General features: G+C 52.7%; 1 protein-coding gene across 4 annotated transcripts in view; it reads left to right on the forward strand.

Annotated features, from left to right (window-relative positions):
- PTPN3 (protein tyrosine phosphatase non-receptor type 3) overlaps positions 1 to 18,490 on the forward strand; it is a 131,085-nt gene that overhangs the window by 52,829 nt on the left and 59,766 nt on the right. For 3 of the 4 annotated variants that reach the window (XM_055146631.1, XM_055146617.1, XM_055146623.1), the window contains exons 5-8: positions 1,598 to 1,676; positions 7,474 to 7,518; positions 10,615 to 10,667; positions 18,179 to 18,299. In XM_055146631.1, coding sequence (XP_055002606.1) covers positions 1,598 to 1,676; positions 7,474 to 7,518; positions 10,615 to 10,667; positions 18,179 to 18,299 — 298 coding nt within the window. The remainder of the gene's footprint in view (positions 1 to 1,597; positions 1,677 to 7,473; positions 7,519 to 10,614; positions 10,668 to 18,178; positions 18,300 to 18,490) is intronic. The other variant, XM_055146638.1, reaches the window with a different exon arrangement.

Below are 18,490 nucleotides of genomic sequence, written 5' to 3' on the forward strand. Positions count from 1 at the left end.
ACCTCCTCTCCTCCCTCCTACCCTGCCTTCCACATCCCCTCTCTGCTTCTGGCCCCTGTGGAGACTTTCTTCATCTCCCCTCTACACTACAAACTCCTTGAAGCAAAGACCCTTGTCACGTCCCTTCTGCATCCCTTTCAGCACCCCTCCCCCATTAAATGGTAGAGGGGTGAAGACAGGTGGATCTATACAAATGCATGATCCCACATGCCCCCAGCGTGCCCCCACGTAGAAAGGCGTGGAGACAAATAGGTCTGGCTTTGTCCTCACCCAGAGCTAGCTAGAACCCTGGACCTTAACCTCCCGTGAGCATGTCCTTAGCTCTCAGAAGTGCCCACAGGTGCTGCAGGACCAGTGTCAACGGTACTTCCCTGCCTGCTCCCCCTTGGGGACCAGGCACTAGCTCACTCCCTGAACCAACACGCCAAGTGCAGACTTCGGCAAGGCACTGGGCTGCTCCCCAGGAATCTGCCCTCAGGGAACCCAGACGGACATGGCGCTGTAGACCACCAGGCAGATAGTCCCGGGCACCGAGCCCCAGAAAGGATGCTGTGCATGCTGAGAGAAGGCCAGGAGACAAAAGGGACACATTAGATTCAGGGCAGGGAGCTGAACTGGCCCTGATGTACCCAGAGGTACCTACCACCAAGACACCCACACACCATCCAGATGTTTGACACAAACCAGAGAGAAAGGAAAGGAAGAAAGGCTCTGAGGAGAGAGGAGGGCGGAGGCAGGAGAGACTGGGCTGGAGGTGGCGGTCGGGGAGGGGACAGAAGTGCATAGACAGCACGCGGGGTCACTGAGCGCTTCCAGAGGGCCAGCAGGTGTGTATGGAGCCATAGAGGGGGTCGGCACTGCCTGCCGATCTCATGAACACCACCTGCTCTCATCCTTTGCCATGTCTAGGGAAAGAAACCAGCTCATTTTATGTGGGCAAGGGGAATTACTCCGGGTGGTGGTATGCGAAGTCGCATCTGAGAATGTCGATGATACAGTATAGGGGAGTATTAATTAATCGCCTTGGGAACTCACTTTGCATCAGCATCGTGAACCAGCTGCCAGTGTTAAAAGAACGTTTTGAAATGTGGCGAAGCAGAATCAAAAGCTTCAGTGCTGGGATTCTGTCTTGTTTTTTCCATCCACTGACGGAAGATGCTGTGTGGCCCGAGGCAGATCCCTTAAACGTCCGTAAGCCTCTGCCCCTTCTGCACAGCTGTAAGGTGCTCCAGTGCAGGCTACTCATGCAAATGTTCAAAAAGTAGGAAATCTGTGTGTGGCGGGAGAGAGAGTACTTCTTGTTTAAAGACTTCTCAGGTTCCAAATACAGAAACCGAATGCGTTGTTTGAACACAGCCCCAAGTTAGTCCTCGGAAAGGGAGGGCTACCTTCTTCGCTAATGGTACAAAATGATTTTCCTGTAAATGTGGGAACTGCGGAACCGTTGACTGTGCGCTCTGCCTGGAAGTTGGTCCTCTTACTGTTGAAAACGGCGGTGGGCTGGTGAAAAATGCGTCACCTCGGGGAGAGTGGCAGTTTTACATACGTGTGCCTTTTTTTAAGGGAAAATTCTATTTGTTTTTGAAAAATGTTATAGGAGGTTTCCCCTGTACTCTGCATTTTCGAGTAAGATTTTTTATACCCGATCCCAACAAACTGCAGCAAGAACAAACCAGGTAATACTTATTTTTTTTTAAAGTTTTTTTAACTTAGTATATAAAAATGAGTAGTCGCTAAAAATGTACTCTTCTGTTTGATCACTGTGGCCAGAAACTATACTTGAGTAGAAGAACTGCACCGATCATTAATATCCGAGTGAAAATGGGGGGTGGGGGCAGTGGGGCGGGGGACGCAGGCACGCAGGTTGAAGTTATCGTTGGCTAGGGGCTGGAGCAATAGCACAGCGGGTAGGGCATTTGCCTTGCACACGGCAGACCCGGGTTCGATTCCCAGCATCCCATATGGCCACCAGGGGTGATTCCTGAGTGCAGAGCCTGGAGTAACCCCTGTGCATCACCAGGTGTGACCCAATAAACCAAAAAAAAAAAAAAAAGTTATCGTTGGCTAATAAGCTTTCGGTCTTAGGGGCTCCTCCTGTCACCTCCCCAAACGGAGTCATTCCCAGCACGCTCCTCTCCACTTCCTTCCTCCCCTCCACCCCCCACCCCTGTTACCTCTGCTTGTTGAAGCCCCTTGCTCGAAAAGAGCAGTCATTTTCTGCCAAAACAGATCTGTGAAGTCAATTCATCTTGACTTTTTTTTTTTTTTTTGCTTTTTGGGTCACACCCAGCGATGCTCAGGGGTTGTTACTCCTGGCTCTGCACTCAGGAATCACTCCTGGTGGTGTTGGGGGGATGGGATGCCAGGGATCGAACCCAGGTAGGCTGCGTGCAAAGCAAACGCCCTCCCCGCTGTACTGTCGCTCCAGCCCTCAGTTCATCCTGAGACGTGACGATGTCTGGGTTCTGCAGAAGGGACGAGGAGCCCCCCGCTGGTCTCCGGGCTCAGACTGTGGGCGCTCTGGGGAGAGCGAGCTGGCCCAGCTTCTGTCTCTGCGAATCAGCAGCCGCAGAGCAGCCTGGGAACCAGATGAGGGAGAGGGCCCGAGCCTGTACCGGGACTTGTTTGTCCCTTGGGGCACAGGAAGCCTAAGCAGACCCTTCCCCTCTCCCACGGCAATCTGAAGCCCTTTTGTTTAGCGCTTTAGTGATATGAAGTTCTTTTTTTCTTTTTTTTTTTTTGCATGTTTGGGTCACACCCAGCGATGCTCAGGGGTTACTCCTGGTTGTGCACTCAGGAATTACTCCTGGCGGTGCTTGGGGATGCTGGGAATCAAACTCGGGTTGGCCTCGTGCAAGGCAAGCGACCTACCTGCTGTATTATCGCTCCAGCCCCAAGTTCATTTTCCTTAAGGCAGAAAAACACTTTCTTTGAGAAGGAAGCAGGGCACATCTCTGAGGATCTGCTGCTCTTTTGGGCTCCCTGGAGCTGGTGCCAAGGGGCAGGCATTGACTCAGTCTCATGGGGCCAGCTTGTTTGCCCATGAAAAAAAAGGTGGTGGGGGCTGGAGCGATAGCACAGTGGCTAGCGCGTTTACCATGCATGCGGCCGACCCGGGTTCGATTCCCAGCATCCCATATGGTCCCCCGAGCACTGCCAGGAGTAATTCCTGAGTGTATGAGCCAAGAGTAACCCCTGTGCTGGGTGTGACACAAAAAGCAAAAAAAAAAAAAAAAATGGTGAACACGTGACCCTGTTGACCTTTTTAAAAAATATAAAAGGCCAAATAGGAGTCTGTGTGATGGTCCTTTGCCACCTCTGCCTGCTCCTTCCTTCTCCTCTCGCAGACACCAGGGATTCGGCCCCGTTTGCTGTTGGGGCTGGGTTTGAGATCAGTCTGTGAGACGAGATGTCTGGCCTAGGGCTTGTGCACGGGCCCTCGGCTGGCTCACAGGGGCACTTGGTGCTGGACCATTCGCCGTGCAGGCACACTCAGCGCAGCGGGCAGTCCTGGAGTGAGCACACAGTGGGGATGTGCCCCCTGAGAATATGTGGTGTTTTTGTTTTTGTTTTTGGTCACACCCAGCAGTGCTCTGAGGTTACTCCTGGCTCTATGCTCAGGAATTACTCCTAGCGGTGCTTGGGGGACCATATGGGATGCTGGGGATTGAACCCGGGTCAGCAGCATGCAAGGCAAATGCTCTACCTGCTGTACTCTGGCTCCGGCCCCCAAGAATATGTTCTAAAGGACCCTGCAGGGCTTCCCCAGGCCCATTACCAGGCACCAAGGTCTGATCAAGGGACACTGCGGAAGCTCTCGCCTTGCATGCTGCTGCTCTCGGTTAGAGCCCTGGAACCACAGACGGTCTCCTGAGCCCTGCCTGGAGTCCCCCCAGGGCACTGCTGGGTATGACCCCACAATAAAAAATCAAAATAGAAAAAGTTAAAAAATATATATAATAAAAAGTAAAAGTATGATAGAATATGTGTATTATATATGTTCCATTTTATATATGTGTGTGTGTGTGTGTGTGTGTATGTATGTATGGGTTGAGTACAAAATGTGTTTTGCTTGGGGCTGGAGCAATCGTACAGCAGGCAGGATGCTCCCCTTGCAGGTGGCTAACCCTGGGTTTGATCCACAGCACCCTGTATGATCCCCTGAGCCCCCCGGGAGTGATCCCTGAATGCAGAGCCAGGAGTAATGACCAAAGCCATTCTTTTTTTTTTTTTTTTTAAAAAAAGCATAGTGAAGAACATTCAGATTTTCTTTTCTTTCTTTCTTAATTCAGATTTTCTGTTCTACTTAATTTTTTGTGTGTTCTTTAAATTTTGGTGTTTCGGGCTTACTCTGATCTCTGTGCTCACGGATCGCTCTTGGCAGTGCTCGGGGACTATATGGGGTGCTAGGGCTTGAAGTAGGGTTGGCTGCACGCGAGACAAACACCTTAATCTCTGCAGTCTCACTTGGCTGGGCTTCCAGATCTCACCCTCCCCTCCCCTGCCTCTTTATTTATTTATTTTGGTATTTGGTTTTTGGGTCACACCCAGCGGGCTGGAGCAATAGCACAGCAGGTAGGGCACTTGCCTTGTACACGGCCAACCCAGGTTTGATTCTTCCACCCCTCTCGGAGAGCCCGGCAAGCTGCAGAAAGTATCTCACCCACATGGCAGAGCCTGGCAAGCTCCCTGTGGCGTATTCGATATGCCAAAAACAGTAACAACAAGTCTCACAATGGAGACGTTACTGGTGCCCGCTTGAGCAAGTCGATGAGCAATGGGATGACAGTGACAGTGATACCCAGCGGTGCTCAGGGCTTACCCCTGGCTCTGTGTTCAGGGATGGCCTCTGGGGCTGGGGGACCATATGCAGTGCCGAGTATTGATTCTGGACCAGCCCCGTTGAAGGCAGGCACCTTACCTGTCTTACTATCTCTCCAGCCGCCTCACCCTCCCAGATATTTTTTAATACTAGACCCAGAATCATTCCACCATTACTTCACATGAATTTTTTTTGTTCTGTCTTTTGGGGGCCACCCCTGGCAGTGCTTCCTCCTGGTTTTGTGCTCAGGGATCACAGTCCTGGTGGTGCTCAGGCGACAGTGCCAGGGATCCAGCCAGGGTGGGCCATGTGCAAGACAAGTGTGATCGCCCCTGTCCATGGCCCTCAGATGAACTTTTGTTGTTTTTTTAACTTAAGCCTGTATTCCTGACACATAATATCGTATTAAGCCCTGGTTCTGTAGCCTTTCCAAGAGTCAGTTCCCTGGTAAAGAAAGTCAACTCAAGCATCAAAGGAGGAGAGTAGTCCTGCTATGTTTGTTGTTTCCTGTTTTGTTTTATAAGGATCTAGGCCTATGGCTTTGTTTTTGTTTTGCCCGCTGACCTTGAGGACAGCCAAGGGGCTTCTTTGAAGAGCAGTGCTTGTGTTTTTGAGACTCGCCTGCTGCCATCTCTTCCCAAAGACCTCCATTAATCTTCTTGTTAAGTCAGGGCCTACAGTTATTTTGAACCCGCACGCCCGCTGAGCCTGATAAACTAATTTCGTTGTGCACAGACTAATTTATGGGCAGGCTCAAAAGTAGGTTCCCTCCAGATTCCTCGGCGGTCTCCTAAGCGTTGGGTTTCATGGCATCCATCTGACCTCTTCGTGTATGATGGCACGGAGATGACTCAGAAGCTTGAAGATCTGACAGAGGAGCACTTGATGAACGGCGATCTCCAGTCCGGCTTCTCGTTTATATCCCTCGGGAGATTTGCTGATTAGCTGGACTCATCAGGGAAAGCCCAGCTTACCCATTGGATTATCTGAAATTCTCTCCCTTCTCTTCTTTCTCTCAGTAGCATCGTGGGAGAGAACACTTAATTCTGGTTGAATGTCAGCTTAGATAAACATAGAAACAAGCTCGAAAAGGCCGATTATAGTTCTCCAAGGTGGGAAAGATAGAGATGCCGGCGCAGAATAGACGTGAATCAGCAAATGCATGTCTCTGGTCTCCGGGCTGGCGTTCGATGCCTCGTGGGTCCTTGGTCATAATCATAGTGAAAGCAGTAAGAGCAGAACTTCGTAACCAATTCTAAGCTTTTTAGTCGTTTGTTGCATAAGAAATTTGTAGGCTAGTTAGATTTTTTTTTTCATGACGTGAAAAATAAAAGGTTCAAATAAGGTATAAGTGATACCACATAACGTCTCTGGACATGAATTACCTCCTTTGCTTAAAAGCAGACACTGGTCCTGACTCTGTTATTAAGAGGCTGAAATGAGGCAATTGGTTCGGAAGCACCAAGCAGCCCAGAACTCTGCAAACATGAGGCCGTAAAGCCATTTGATATCATATCTCCAGACTTTTTGGCCTTTAAATGCATTTATACCTTCAAAGCTGCTTTGTTTATTTGTTTTTGCTTTTTTTTTGGGGGGGTCATACCCGGCAGTACACAGGGGTTAACTCCTGGCGATGCTCAGGGGACCATGTGGGATGCTGGGAATCGAACCCGGGTGGGCCGCGTGCAAGGCAAACGCCCTCCCCGCTGTGCTATCACTCCAGTTGGCCAAAACTCTCTCTCCTCTGCCCCAGAACACTTCTGCTCTGTGTGTATTATATTTCAAGAAGTTTCCCTTTTATCATCTTGGCCAGACGTTGGAATGTCTATCCCACTTGAATCCGGGTTTTAAAAAGGAGCGGGAGCTAGCCGCCAAGTGTCACATGGAGGCCGCCTCCCTAAATATAACCCGCCCGGGGCCACACCCCACACAAGGCCAGGGCCTGCAGTGGCTCGCTAAGCTCTGTCCCCAAGGCCGAGCCCAGGGTTTGAAGGTGCATTGCTGGGAGCTCAGGGACGGAGGTCCCGGTCGGTGGCTTAGAGTTGACTGATGTTTTTAGACTTTTGCTCAGGTGCCCCGCAGCTCCTGGGACAGAGGGAGGGAAACAAAACAAAACAAAACAGAAAACCCAGCCGGGTGTCTGCAGCCCAGCCCTGGAGGAAGCGCCACAGTCCCGCCTCCCCCCTCGCAGCTTCCCGCAGAGGGAATGTGGGTGTGTGGATGCCGTGTTCAGAACAGCGGCCTGTCAGCGCGCGGGGGTGCCGGGGCTGGGGGCCCGGGGCTCCTGGTGCCGCAGATGCACCCGAGCATGACGGGGAAGGCCCCAGCTGGGGCGGGCAGAGGGGCTCCGGCACACGCCGCCACCCCAGCCCTGTGTGGGCACACGAGGCTGCCTGGAAACCATCCCCATCAGTCAAGGCTTAATAAGGCAGCCCGGGAGCCACTGTGATCGGAGGGGCCACTGTGCTTTGTGCAAAACCATGCCTGATACTTGAGACCTGGAAAATGGGAAGGGGAAACAAAAAAAGTGCTTTTATGGATTTTTTTTTTGTCTTTAAACTGTGCAGGTCTTGTCTTTGAGTCATCAAAAATACTGTTTTTGCTTCTTTCGATTTGAACGTTCTGAATTAACGAAAGCAATTGTTCCCTAGGCATTTGTATTTCTTACAACTGAAGATGGATATTTGTGAAGGAAGGTAATGAAACATTTTCATTCTTCTTTTCCTGTCCATTGACAGACAAGCACAGCTGCAGGGTCTGTGCGGGGGGTGGGGGGTGGGGGGTAGCCGTATGTTTCCGGGAGTCCCATCAAACATAAACCCAGACGGGGTCGGGAGAGCAGCGTTCCATGTGCCGTGACGCTTTGGGCGTCTGGGCTCGGGGGCTCAGGAGCGGAAGACTAATTCTAGGTCATTTTCATTTTAATTTCAAAAGCTCTCTTTCTGGTAAAGACCTGAGACCTTTCCATGAGAGGGAAGGAAGGGCCTTGAATGAACAGAAGCCTCACGTAGGAAGACATCAGGCAGAATTTGAGGTCACTTTCGGGGTACCCAGGAGTGATTCATTCCACCCCCCCCTCGAGAAACGTTTTGCTCAGAGGTGTGAGTGTCCGCCTGTGATTCAGCACTTGGTGCATACGGGGACCGTCTCTGAGTAGCTCCGAGGCAACCCAGAGGGATCCCAGAGCTAGGCCGCCGTCATCCTCCACAGGCTTCGTTTTTCTTGGTTTTGGGTGGAGAATGCAGCCGTCAGCAGGAGGAAGACCCCCCTACTTCCTCTCACCCTTCTTTGAGCACTGGTGGACATGGACCCCAAAACCAAAAAATAAGTCCCACAAGGGGCATGTGTCTGGAGAAGCGGGGAGGAAGGGGATTTCCAAGAGTTGCTTCATTCTGACCCGTACAGCCCTGGCCCTTCGCCAAGAGGCACTGGCACGTAATCTGTGGGTTTTGGGGGGGCCATTCCCACCGGTGCTCAGGGCTTCCTCTGGCTCTGTGCTCAGGGGCCACTCCTGGAAGTGCTCGGGAGACCATGTGCAGTGTCAGGGACCGAAACCGGCTGCGTGCCAAGATAGGTGCCTTCACCCGAGTGCTCCTTCCTTCCTTCCTTCCTTCCTTCCTTCCTTCCTTCCTTCCTTCCTTCCTTCCTTCCTTCCTTCCTTCCTTCCTTCCTTCCTTCCCTCCCTCCTTCCTTCATCCATCCTTCCTTCCTTCCTTCCTTCCTTCCTTCCTTCCTTCCTTCCTTCCTTCCTTCCTTCATCCTTCCTTCCTTCCTTCCTTCCTTCCTTCCTTCCTTCCTTCCTTCCTTCCTCCCTCCCTCCCTCCCTCCCTCCCTCCCTCCCTTCCTCCCTTCCTTCCTTCCTCCCTCCCTCCCTCCCTCCCTCCCTTCCTCCCTTCCTTCCTTCCTTCCTTCTCTTTTTCTCTCTTTCTCTGTCTCTTTCTCTCCCTTTCTCTTTTTCTTTCTTTTATTTATGGGACTGTGGGACTGTGGCATTGCCCTCCAGGCGGAACCCTCTCCGTCTCCCTGAAGTTCGCTCAGCCCTGTTCTCTTGCACCGCATCCTGCCAGGACTCTGCCTGACATTTAACTGACGGGTCAGTTTGACAGCAGAGAGCAGGGCTGACAGTGCTCTTCCGTCGGTCTCCCGAGGAACAGATCAATGCAGCGCTCAAGGTGGAGAACAGATCTAGAAGGAACTTGTTGGGGGCGGGGCGGGGCGGGGTGGGGGTGGGGCTGGGGCGTCCCTGATGGGAAAGAGTCCTGCGTCAGGACCAGCCCAGGGCCCCGTGGCCAGGAAAGGGAGCCCCCAGGCGGCCAGCCACATGAGTCAGAGGTGAGACTGAGTCACGTTTGGGGGAACTTCACGGGCTGCCATGGAAACTGCCGTTTCTCCACTTCCCACGGGATTGCTGACAGGACTGTTCCAGCTGCCGCTGTCCCACCCTGCAAGCCTCTCCCCCCTTTGCCGTCAGCGTCACCCGCTCCCCCGGGCAGGGAGCCTTGCTCCGGGTCGGCCGGCCAAGCCCGCAGGCAGGCCCTGGGGTCCAGAGTTGGCTGGAGAAAGGGAAGCGACGGGGCTTTGGGAGGACAGCAGGCCGGAGAGGGCGGGAGCGCCAGGGCCAGCTCGCATCCACGGGTTTTTGGTGTGTGGGGGGAAGGGGGAGATGGGAGCGGGCAGAAATTTGAGAGATGCCCTATCAGTTGGAGACCTCAGACTAGGAAACACAGTCAGGAATCTTAATTCATTTCCCTCCCCCTGGGTTTTGGGGTCCTACCCAGCAGGGCCTCCGGGCTTGCTCCTGGCGCTGCACTCAGGAATCCTCCTGCTTTGGGGGACCAGGTGGGGTGCCTGGGCTTGAGCCTGGGCCAGCTGTGTGAGGAAGCGCCTGCCCACTCGACTCTCTCCCCAGCCAGCTGTTCTAATTCAATTCAACAATGTGACGGTTGCAGCAGTTTTTAGATTCCGGCTGCTTTTTAAAATGTCCCCATCCAAAAAGTGGGCAAGCAGGAGTCAGAATGAGCAGAAGTCAGGGGCTTATTGAGAGATGAAAAGTCTCATGTCTTTGCCAGAGAGAAACGTAAGGATTGGCGGTTCCCTGACCGGGCCCTTGGTCTTAGAGCCGTAAACCCGGCTGTGCTTGACCAGCCAAAACACTGGCCAGCACGAGGCCTTTTAGCTTTCTGGTATTTGTGCCTAGATGGTATATTTGCCTATAATTTTTTAATTTTGGTTTTGGGGCCCACACCGGTGGTGCTCCGGGCTCACTCCTGGTGGGCTGCAGGGGCCCTTAGGGCTGCCGGGGATTGACTGTGGGTGGGGCACATTCAGTGCAGTCGCCTTACCTGCTGGGCTATTGCTTCTGGCCCCATAATGCCCATGAACTAAAATTTTTAAAATGGTCACACTTTGGGGGGGGCGGAAGAAGTCTTTGCGTTACGTTTATCTTGACTCATTGAGCTGGGGACTGTCAGAGTTTTTTTTTTTTTTTTTTTTTTTTTTTCTTTTTTTGGGTCATGCCCAGCGATGCTCAGGGGTTACTCCTGGCTTTGCACTCAGGAATTACTCCTGGCAGTGCTTGGGGGACCATATGGGATGCCAGGGATCGAACCCGGGTCGGCCACGTGCAAGGCAAACGCCCGACCCGCTGTGCTATCGCTCCGGCCCCTGTCAGAGTATTTTTAAATTCAGGATGTTTCAGCCAGGAAGTAAAAAGACACCCATTTCCCTGATCCGTGGGTGTGACGGAGGGTTGCCAGTTCTTCTGCTTTTCTAACCTGTGTTTCTCCCGATAGGTTGACCTGCCCTCTCAACAGCGCGGTGGTTCTAGCCTCCTACGAAGTGCAGTGTAAGTGACGAAGGGAGCCTTGTGCGTGTGGACAGGTGGTTCAGACCCGTGTGTGCGCCTGTCGCCTGCCTCTCCTCCTCACCTCTCGCCTTCCCTTCCACAGGAAGTCTCTTGGCAAAGCCCCTCTCCGCTTGTCTGCAGAATGTCCCGTCACCTTGCCTTCACTCTCCCGCCACTCAGGTGGTTCAGGGCAAGGAGGGCGGTTCTGGGGTTTTCGCCCAGGGGAGCCCGTACATAGAGGACCCCCGTCTCACATGATACTTCTCAGAGGGCTTTCACTCTGAAGGATTGGACTTTCATCTCCATGACGAACCCCAGTAGAACACATATTTCTTTAATTTTTTTTTCCTTTTGTTGGGTCACACCGGGCAATGCCCAGGGGTTACTCCTGGCTCTGCACTCAGGAATGACTCCTGGCCGTGCTTGAGGGACCATAAGGGATGCTGGGAATCAAACCCAGGTCAGCCATGTGCAAGGCAACAAACGCCCTACTTGCTGTGCTTTCGCTCCAGCCCCGGAACAAACATTTCTACCAGTCACCTCTCCCCGCCGTGGAAACTGTTACCTGGTCAGGATAAGGAGTCTGCCAGAAGTCTCCCGGCCACTGACGCAGTGCCGTTCTGAGACATGCTGGCACCGTAGGCATTTAGACCTCCCGGCCGATGTCGTGGTCCGCAGTGTAACTTTCCAGTGGGAATACAAAGTGAGGCAGTAGGTTGTAATTTAAAGTCTTCTCTCTGCCGTGTTAAAAAGTAAATAGAACAGCTATGATTAGGCTTGCTGTATTTTATTTAACTTGGAGGGTATAAAGTGTCATTTTAATATGGAATCAATGTCAAAAGCATGAAAGTTATTGTGCTTCTTTGTTGGGTGAGTTTGGGCCCACGTGCAGTGATGCTCGGAAGCTCTTCCTGGCTCGCCGGCCGGGACACTCGGGGAGCCCTGTGTGGGATTTGAACCAGGGTCAGTGGGAGGCAAGGCACGTCCCTTCACCCCTGCACACTCTCTCTCCAGCTCTTTCATTTTTCTCTTTCTTTTTTTTTTTTTCTTTTTGGGTCACACCCAGCGATGCTCAGGGGTTACTCCTGGCTTTGCACTCAGGAATTACTCCTGGCGGTGCTTGGGGGACCATATGGGATGCCGGGGATCGAACCCGGGTCGGCCGTGTGCAAGGCGAACGCCCTACCCGCTGTGCTATCGCTCCGGCCCCTTTCTCTTTCTTTTTCATACTAAGGCTTGAAGAGCAGTCCAGATTTTATACATACATCTTCCCCCCACCTTTTTTTAAATTGAATCCCCGTGAGATACAACTGCAAAGCCTTCGTGACTGAGTTCCAGTGATACAGAGATTGAACACCCATCCCTCCACCAGTGTACCTTTTCCACCAGCAGTGTCCCCGGTATCCCTCCCGCCGCCCCCACCCTGTCCCACTCCCTGCCTCTGCGGCAGGCACCTTCCTTCTTACTCTCGCTCTACTTTTGGGCATCATGGTTTGCCATACAGATACCGAGAGGCCATTGTGTTTGGTCCTTGATCTACTTTCAGCTCACATCTCCCATCTCGAGCGATCCCTCCAGCCATCATTGACTTAGTGATCCCTTCTCCATCCCAACTGCCTTCTCCCCCAGCTCCTGAGGCAGGCTTCCAACCGTGGAGCAATCCTCCTGGCCCTTGTCTCTACCATCCTTGGGTGTCGGTCTCATATTAGCATATCTTAACACGGACAAGGAGTCACCTTTAAGTGGCACAGCCCAGCCCTATGCGGTTGTTAGCGTCCATATTGCCACAATGGGTAGAGAATCCAAACTTTAGCACTTGTTCAAGCGGGAGTAGAACTTCACCCGGTCCATCCGTACACTTGACCTTGTTCATATTCCACAGCGGGCACTTGGTAGGTGGTGGCTTTGCGCAGTGGAAAGGTGCCCGGCCAGATGGACGGCTCAGTACCACCTTGCACTGGGTTTGCCGGGTGGCACCCATGCAGTGCATCAGCCCAGAATTCCCGCAGAGCAACCTGGTCCCTCGGGACTGACGCAGGCCCTGTTGTTGTCCTCTGAGCCCTCACTCAGCCGTCGGGCCTCTCTTTCTAAACTGACTGAGTTCAGTGACCGGCTGAGTTCGGCTCTTTGACCTGACTGCTTAGCGGGCAGCTGAGGTCAATGAGACGGTCAGGGCTGCAGGAGGGGGTTGGCTTCATTGCTTCCCTTCCCTGCTCTGCTCTCTGGAGGTACCACGGAGCAAGGGGGAGTTGCCAGAGATTCCTGAGTGGGCCTCCTTGTTCCCCCCCCCATCCCCAGCAAGGTGGCTGGCACTGGAGCTCCCCCAGCCTCCCGCTTGGCCTGGGAGTGGAGGAGAGCATCGTAATACTCCGCACACAACACGCCCCGGGTCAGTCTCCCCACAGAGCCCAGAGCTGCTCTCACATGGAAAACTCCAGAGGCAGCAACCGCCGTGGGCCCCTGGGTGCTGGGGAAGTGCCCCCTGTCCGCCTAGAGCAGAGGTGGCCGTGCCCCCAGCCTGCTGGGAAACCGCGCCACCTCTGAGTCTCACGGAGCAGAGCCCCGTGTGCGGGGGGAGCTGCGGGCTTGGGGAGTGGGCGCCGCAGGAAGGGCAGAGCCGTGAGGGCCCGCAGGTGCCGTCCAAACTCGGGCTTCTCCGGGCTCGCGCCCCCCCTCCCAGAAGATGCCTCCTGGTGTGATCTCACCTCAGTTGTTCTCACCTCAGTTTCCCCTCCCCCCCCACAGAAGAGAGGTGAGGGGGGCTGGAGCGATAGCACACGGGTAGGGCGTTTGCCTTGCATGCGGCCGACCCGGGTTCGATTCCCAGCATCCCATATGGTCCCCTGAGCACACCAGGGGTGATTCCTGAGTGCATGAGCCAGGAGTAACCCCTGTGCATCACCGGGTGTGACCCAAAAAGCAAAAAAAAAAAGAGGTGAGGAGGGTGATGGTGAGGACCGGCGATATGGCTGCGTGGCTTAAGTAATGGCGATGAAGCTGTTCTGTCTCCGTGACTGGAAATCTGACCATTGGGCTGCGGCTCTGGAGCTAACGGGGGCCACGTCTCCTGGGTTTGGCTTTTTCCACCCCACGTGCCTTTGAGTGTTGCTAGGCCCGAGCTTCTCCGTCTGTCCACTGGGGATAAAGAGTGCCCTTGTCACTGGACTAGAGGAAAGAGGAAACAAGTTCCCATGAGTGGAGCGGTCAGAATGCCACCTGGCATACTCAGCTCCTTGTTGGACTTAGGCTATTCTATTTTTCCTTTTTTTCTTTTGGGTTCCTTCTAGCTCTGCACTCAGGAATTGCTCCTGGTAATGCTCAGGGGGACCGTATAGGATGCTGGGAATCGAACTCAGGCCAGCTGCGTGTAAGGCAAACACCCTACCTGCTGTGCTATCGCTCCAGCCCCAGTTATCTTATTCTTATGTCTCGCCAGAAGCAAGCTATCAACAGAGCTTCCCATGGTAAACAGTAAGCCTGTTGTAGAGTAAAATTTAAGAACCAAATTTGAAAATCTTAAGCTTCAGAAGTCAGCCCCCCCCTCTGTTAAAGTAGCAATAGTTTGGGAATAATGGAAGTTCTTTTTGTCTACAAATATGCAAAACAGTGGTTGTGATTCATGTGACCTGCATTAAAATTATGGATTCAGACAGGGAGTTTTAACTATAAAGGTTTCATTCCTCCAGCTATAGTAAATATAGGTTCTCCCGTTCCCTGCCCCTCCCCCACTTCTATATTCTTGTGTATGAAGTTGCTGAATCTAAATTTATCCGATACAGTTTTCCAAACTGTCCCAAGAAGCTGGATGCAGCAGGTGGGGCACTTACTTAAACATAACCAACCTGTATTCAATCCCTGGTACCAACGTGTGATTCCCCTGCGCTTGCCAGGAGTGATCCCTGAGCACAGAGCCAGGAGTAAGCCATAAGCAACTTTGGGCATGCCCACCCCCAACAAACAGAAATAAACTGGCCTAAGAGAGGTGACTTATGTGTGACAATAAATTCTACTGATTACTAGTAAGCCAAAAGCACATTTCTCACTAAGTCAAAAGGAAGGTGATTTGTAGTGAAGAGTGCCGGCAAAGACTTCATGGTGGTTAAGTTGCTGATGGCCCTTCAAGGGCCTACGAGGCCCAGAGAATGTATGTAGCTTCTGGAAATACGTTTGTTCCATGGTGTCTGTTGAGCCCCTGCCACGTGCGGCTTCTGCAACCAGCCCTGGGATACACAGAGAGTCTCTCTCCCCGAGGGGACTTGCTTGCAAAACGGTGGGTGAGCACAAAAGATACCCTTCCCCGTTTTCAGGAGAAGGACAGCAGTGCCTGGAGATGACAGGAGCCTCCTAGATTGGGCTGAAGTTGGAAGAAGTGTGTGAAAGGCTCTCGCACCACAAGCACTGGCCTTTCCGTGCACCGAATACAGACACTCCCGCAGAGTAGGAAGTGTTAGTTGGGAGAGAGCATGAAGCTTAAGGACAAGGTGTTTCGCATCTAAGCGAGTCCTTTCCTTTCTCTGCTCTAGTTCTCGTTTGCATGTGCAGCTCACCTGCGAACAGGTGGTGATCGCCAGGGTGTGGACTGTGGTGAGCCTGGGCTCCAGTTGACCCACTACCTGCTGTAACTCCGGTTGAGGCTCAGTTCCCTTATTTGTTCCATGGGGACTGGAGGCACTGCCTGTCTCGGGATTCTCACGAGTCCCGGGCTGATGTGTGAAATCATTGAAACCTCCCTGGGCTCTCAGATGTGAGTGTAGGAGGAGGACCACGGGCAGCATAGCCCACCAGCAAAATATTATTTCAGCGGGAAAGCACAGATGTTAAGATCAAACGCTTGCCAATGACTTGACTAAAGAAATATCCTTGCTGATCACTTTAGGAGAAAGTTACAGGGTTTGGAACTGTTGGTTAATTCAGCAATTCAGCAGGTGGCCAAGGCCAAAAGTCGCTCCTGAGTGAAACCAGTCAATGGATTTGTTTGTTTGGGAACCACACCGGGTGGTGCTTAGGGCTTACTCCTGGCTCAGTGCTCAGGAATCACTCCTGGTGTGCTCAGGGGCCCCTACGGCATGCCGGGAATCAAACCTGGATAGGCCATATGCAGCGCAAATGCCCTACCTGCTGTAACACTATTGCTCAGTTGATTTTAAATTTAATAAGATTCCACCTTGTGACTCAGGAAGTCATTTGTCCTCCTGGGGACATGACAACTATTCTTAGCAAAAGGCTAGTAGTGGCCTAGAGGCCAGGTGCTAGCAGGGGTTATCTGGGATCAGTCTCGACTCTGAGAAATGACTCTGGGGTAGAGGTGAGTGAGTCCCTGCTCTCTAAACGTAGTTTCTTTCCTGAGTGTAAGTTTAGACAGAATGCTTCTGAAGTTTCCTCAAGCTTTTCTTGCGGGGGCCCCGTGTGCATGTTACCTCAATTATTCTGTTCTAAAAAGTATCATTAGACACCCACGTGCACGCTCACCTGTCTCTAAGCAGCACGGGGGCTTGCTTTGCACAGCCGTGATAACTCGGCCCATGGCTTAGCTACTTCTGGCTGTCTGCCCTCCACCGAGACTGCACACATAGCTTGCTCGGCCTTTTATTCTCGGCCCTTCCAAAATCAGACCCTCCAGGGGCCTCCTCAACTGCTCATTGCGAGCATGCCCATCCCTGTGCAGCTCCAGTGTGTCCCGCCTGGGTGCTCGACCCTTAAAGTGAGTCTGACCCACTTGATTTTATTTTGCTTGTTTATTTTGGCCACGACCATCAGTACTCGGGGCTTACTCCAGGCAAGGGCCGGGGGACCATATGGGGTGCCCAGGTTTGAACCCGGGTCAGCCGCCTACAAAGCAAGTTCCCTCCCCTCTGCTTTTGCTCAGGCCTGACCCACCTGACACCCCAACCAGGGCAAGGAGGGGAAGGATCCTTCGTAACCAATCAGTTTGTGCGTGAGCACAGCCACGTCGGTGTAAAGCAGGGTAAGCCCTGGCACCTGACTTTTTAACCTCGTGAGGAATATTAGCGATGCGTTTTCACCAACCCACCTCCTTCCTTGACGGCAAAGAAGTCTTTCGATTTGCAAACCTGTGCTGGGGAGACTCGGGCATTCAGGAGCTTCCTGAGATGAATGCTCAGTTGCTCAGTTGCAGGAAGGAAGAAATCATAAGGATTTTTTAGAAGACCAGAGTTAATTTATTTTTGTTGTTGTTCTGTTTTTGCCCCCCCCCCCCGCCCCCCCCCCCGGCAGTGCAGCAGGCTCACTCCTGACTCTGGAGATCAGGGATCACTTCTGGCTGGGTGCTGGGAATCGAACCCAGGTCAGGTGTGTGCAGGGCAAGTGCCTTGCTTGCTGTACTCTCTCTGTGGCCCCCACTGTCAGTAAGTCAGTACTTTAAAGAAACAGATGCAGTACGTTTGTTAGTTCAGAAAATGGGGACAGTAGGTTCATTGCTCACTGGAGCTATAAGCTGCTGTCCTCACTCTTGTTCTTTTTTTTTTTTTTTTTAGCTTTTTGGGTCACACCCAGCAATGCACAAGGGTTCCTCCTGGCTCTGGCTCTGCACTCAGGAATTACTCCTGGTGGTGCTCGGGGGACCATAGGGGATTTGGGAATCGAACCACGGTCAGCCGCATGCAAGGCAAACGCCCTACCCACTGTTGTGCTATCGCTTGTTCTGTGTGTGTAGACAGACACTGAGCCTTAGATAAAGGGAAGCAGGTGTGTCTAGGCCCCACAAGCCAAATCCAGGGTCATACTCTGGGTCTCCACAGACTAGAACCCAGCCAGTGAGGTCTGCCGTCGCCACTGGACACTTGCAGGCTGGGGCACGCTCACTCAGGAATGCTGATCACACCGTATGTGGCATGGATTTGAATTACTGAGTAATCACTGAGTAATCACTCAGGAATTACTCCTGGCGGTGCTCAGGGGACCATATAGGACGCTGGGAATCGAACCCGGGTCGGCCGCATGCAAGGCAAAGGCCCTACCCGCTGTGCTATTGCTCTAACCCTCTTAGGCTCTTTAGCAAATGAGGACACAGTGGTCAGACCACCCTCCGCTCCCCCATAGTTCAGAGCGGACTGACCCAGTGATGTCATCCCCTTGGGTGGTCCCCAGAGCTGCCTGCGCTATAAGGCCAATGCTCGGTTTGGTTCAGTACTCCAGCAGCAGGCCCAGAAAACCTTGGGGTTGCTCCTAGCGTAGGCTCAGCTTGTTCTCCAGGAGTCGGAGTGAGAACTCCTGAGCTGACGGCGGGTCTAGTCCCAGATTTCAGTAGCACCCGCATCTCCTCCTCAGGTGGTCTGAGGCGAGTGAGCACCCAGCCCGAGCACTTCATTTGTCATGGCGGGGAGGGGGAGTCAAGTCATAAACACGGACTTAGAGCTGGTGGCCAGCTCAAGTTCATGTGGTGGCCGAACTTCTCTGTGTGTTTCCATTGTCTGTTGCTCGTCGTGACGCGAGAGGTGTTTGTGAATGCAGACCATGGAAGAGGCTTCCCTTCTCTCCCTCTGTCTCCGCAGGTCATTTTGGAGATTATAATTCTTCCATCCATCTCCCGGGCTATCTTGCCGAGAGTCAGTTTATACCAGATCAGAATGATGACTTCTTAAAGAAGGTGGAACTGCTCCATGAACAGCATAGGTGAGAGGAAGGGGGGTGTGTGTGTGTGTGTGTGTGTGTGTGTGTGTGTGTGTCTTGTCCCATTGGGTGTTGTCTCTTCTTCCTTTTGTCCAGGACCCCTCAAGATGTTGAGGGTTTCATGAGTCTTGGAGCCGCTTGGGTATCGCAGATAAATATCCGACACACCTAGCGTTTCTGTGAGATCCAGCCAG

Source organism: Sorex araneus, chromosome 1, assembly GCF_027595985.1.
Source record: "Sorex araneus isolate mSorAra2 chromosome 1, mSorAra2.pri, whole genome shotgun sequence".
Lineage (NCBI taxonomy): Eukaryota > Metazoa > Chordata > Mammalia > Eulipotyphla > Soricidae > Sorex > Sorex araneus.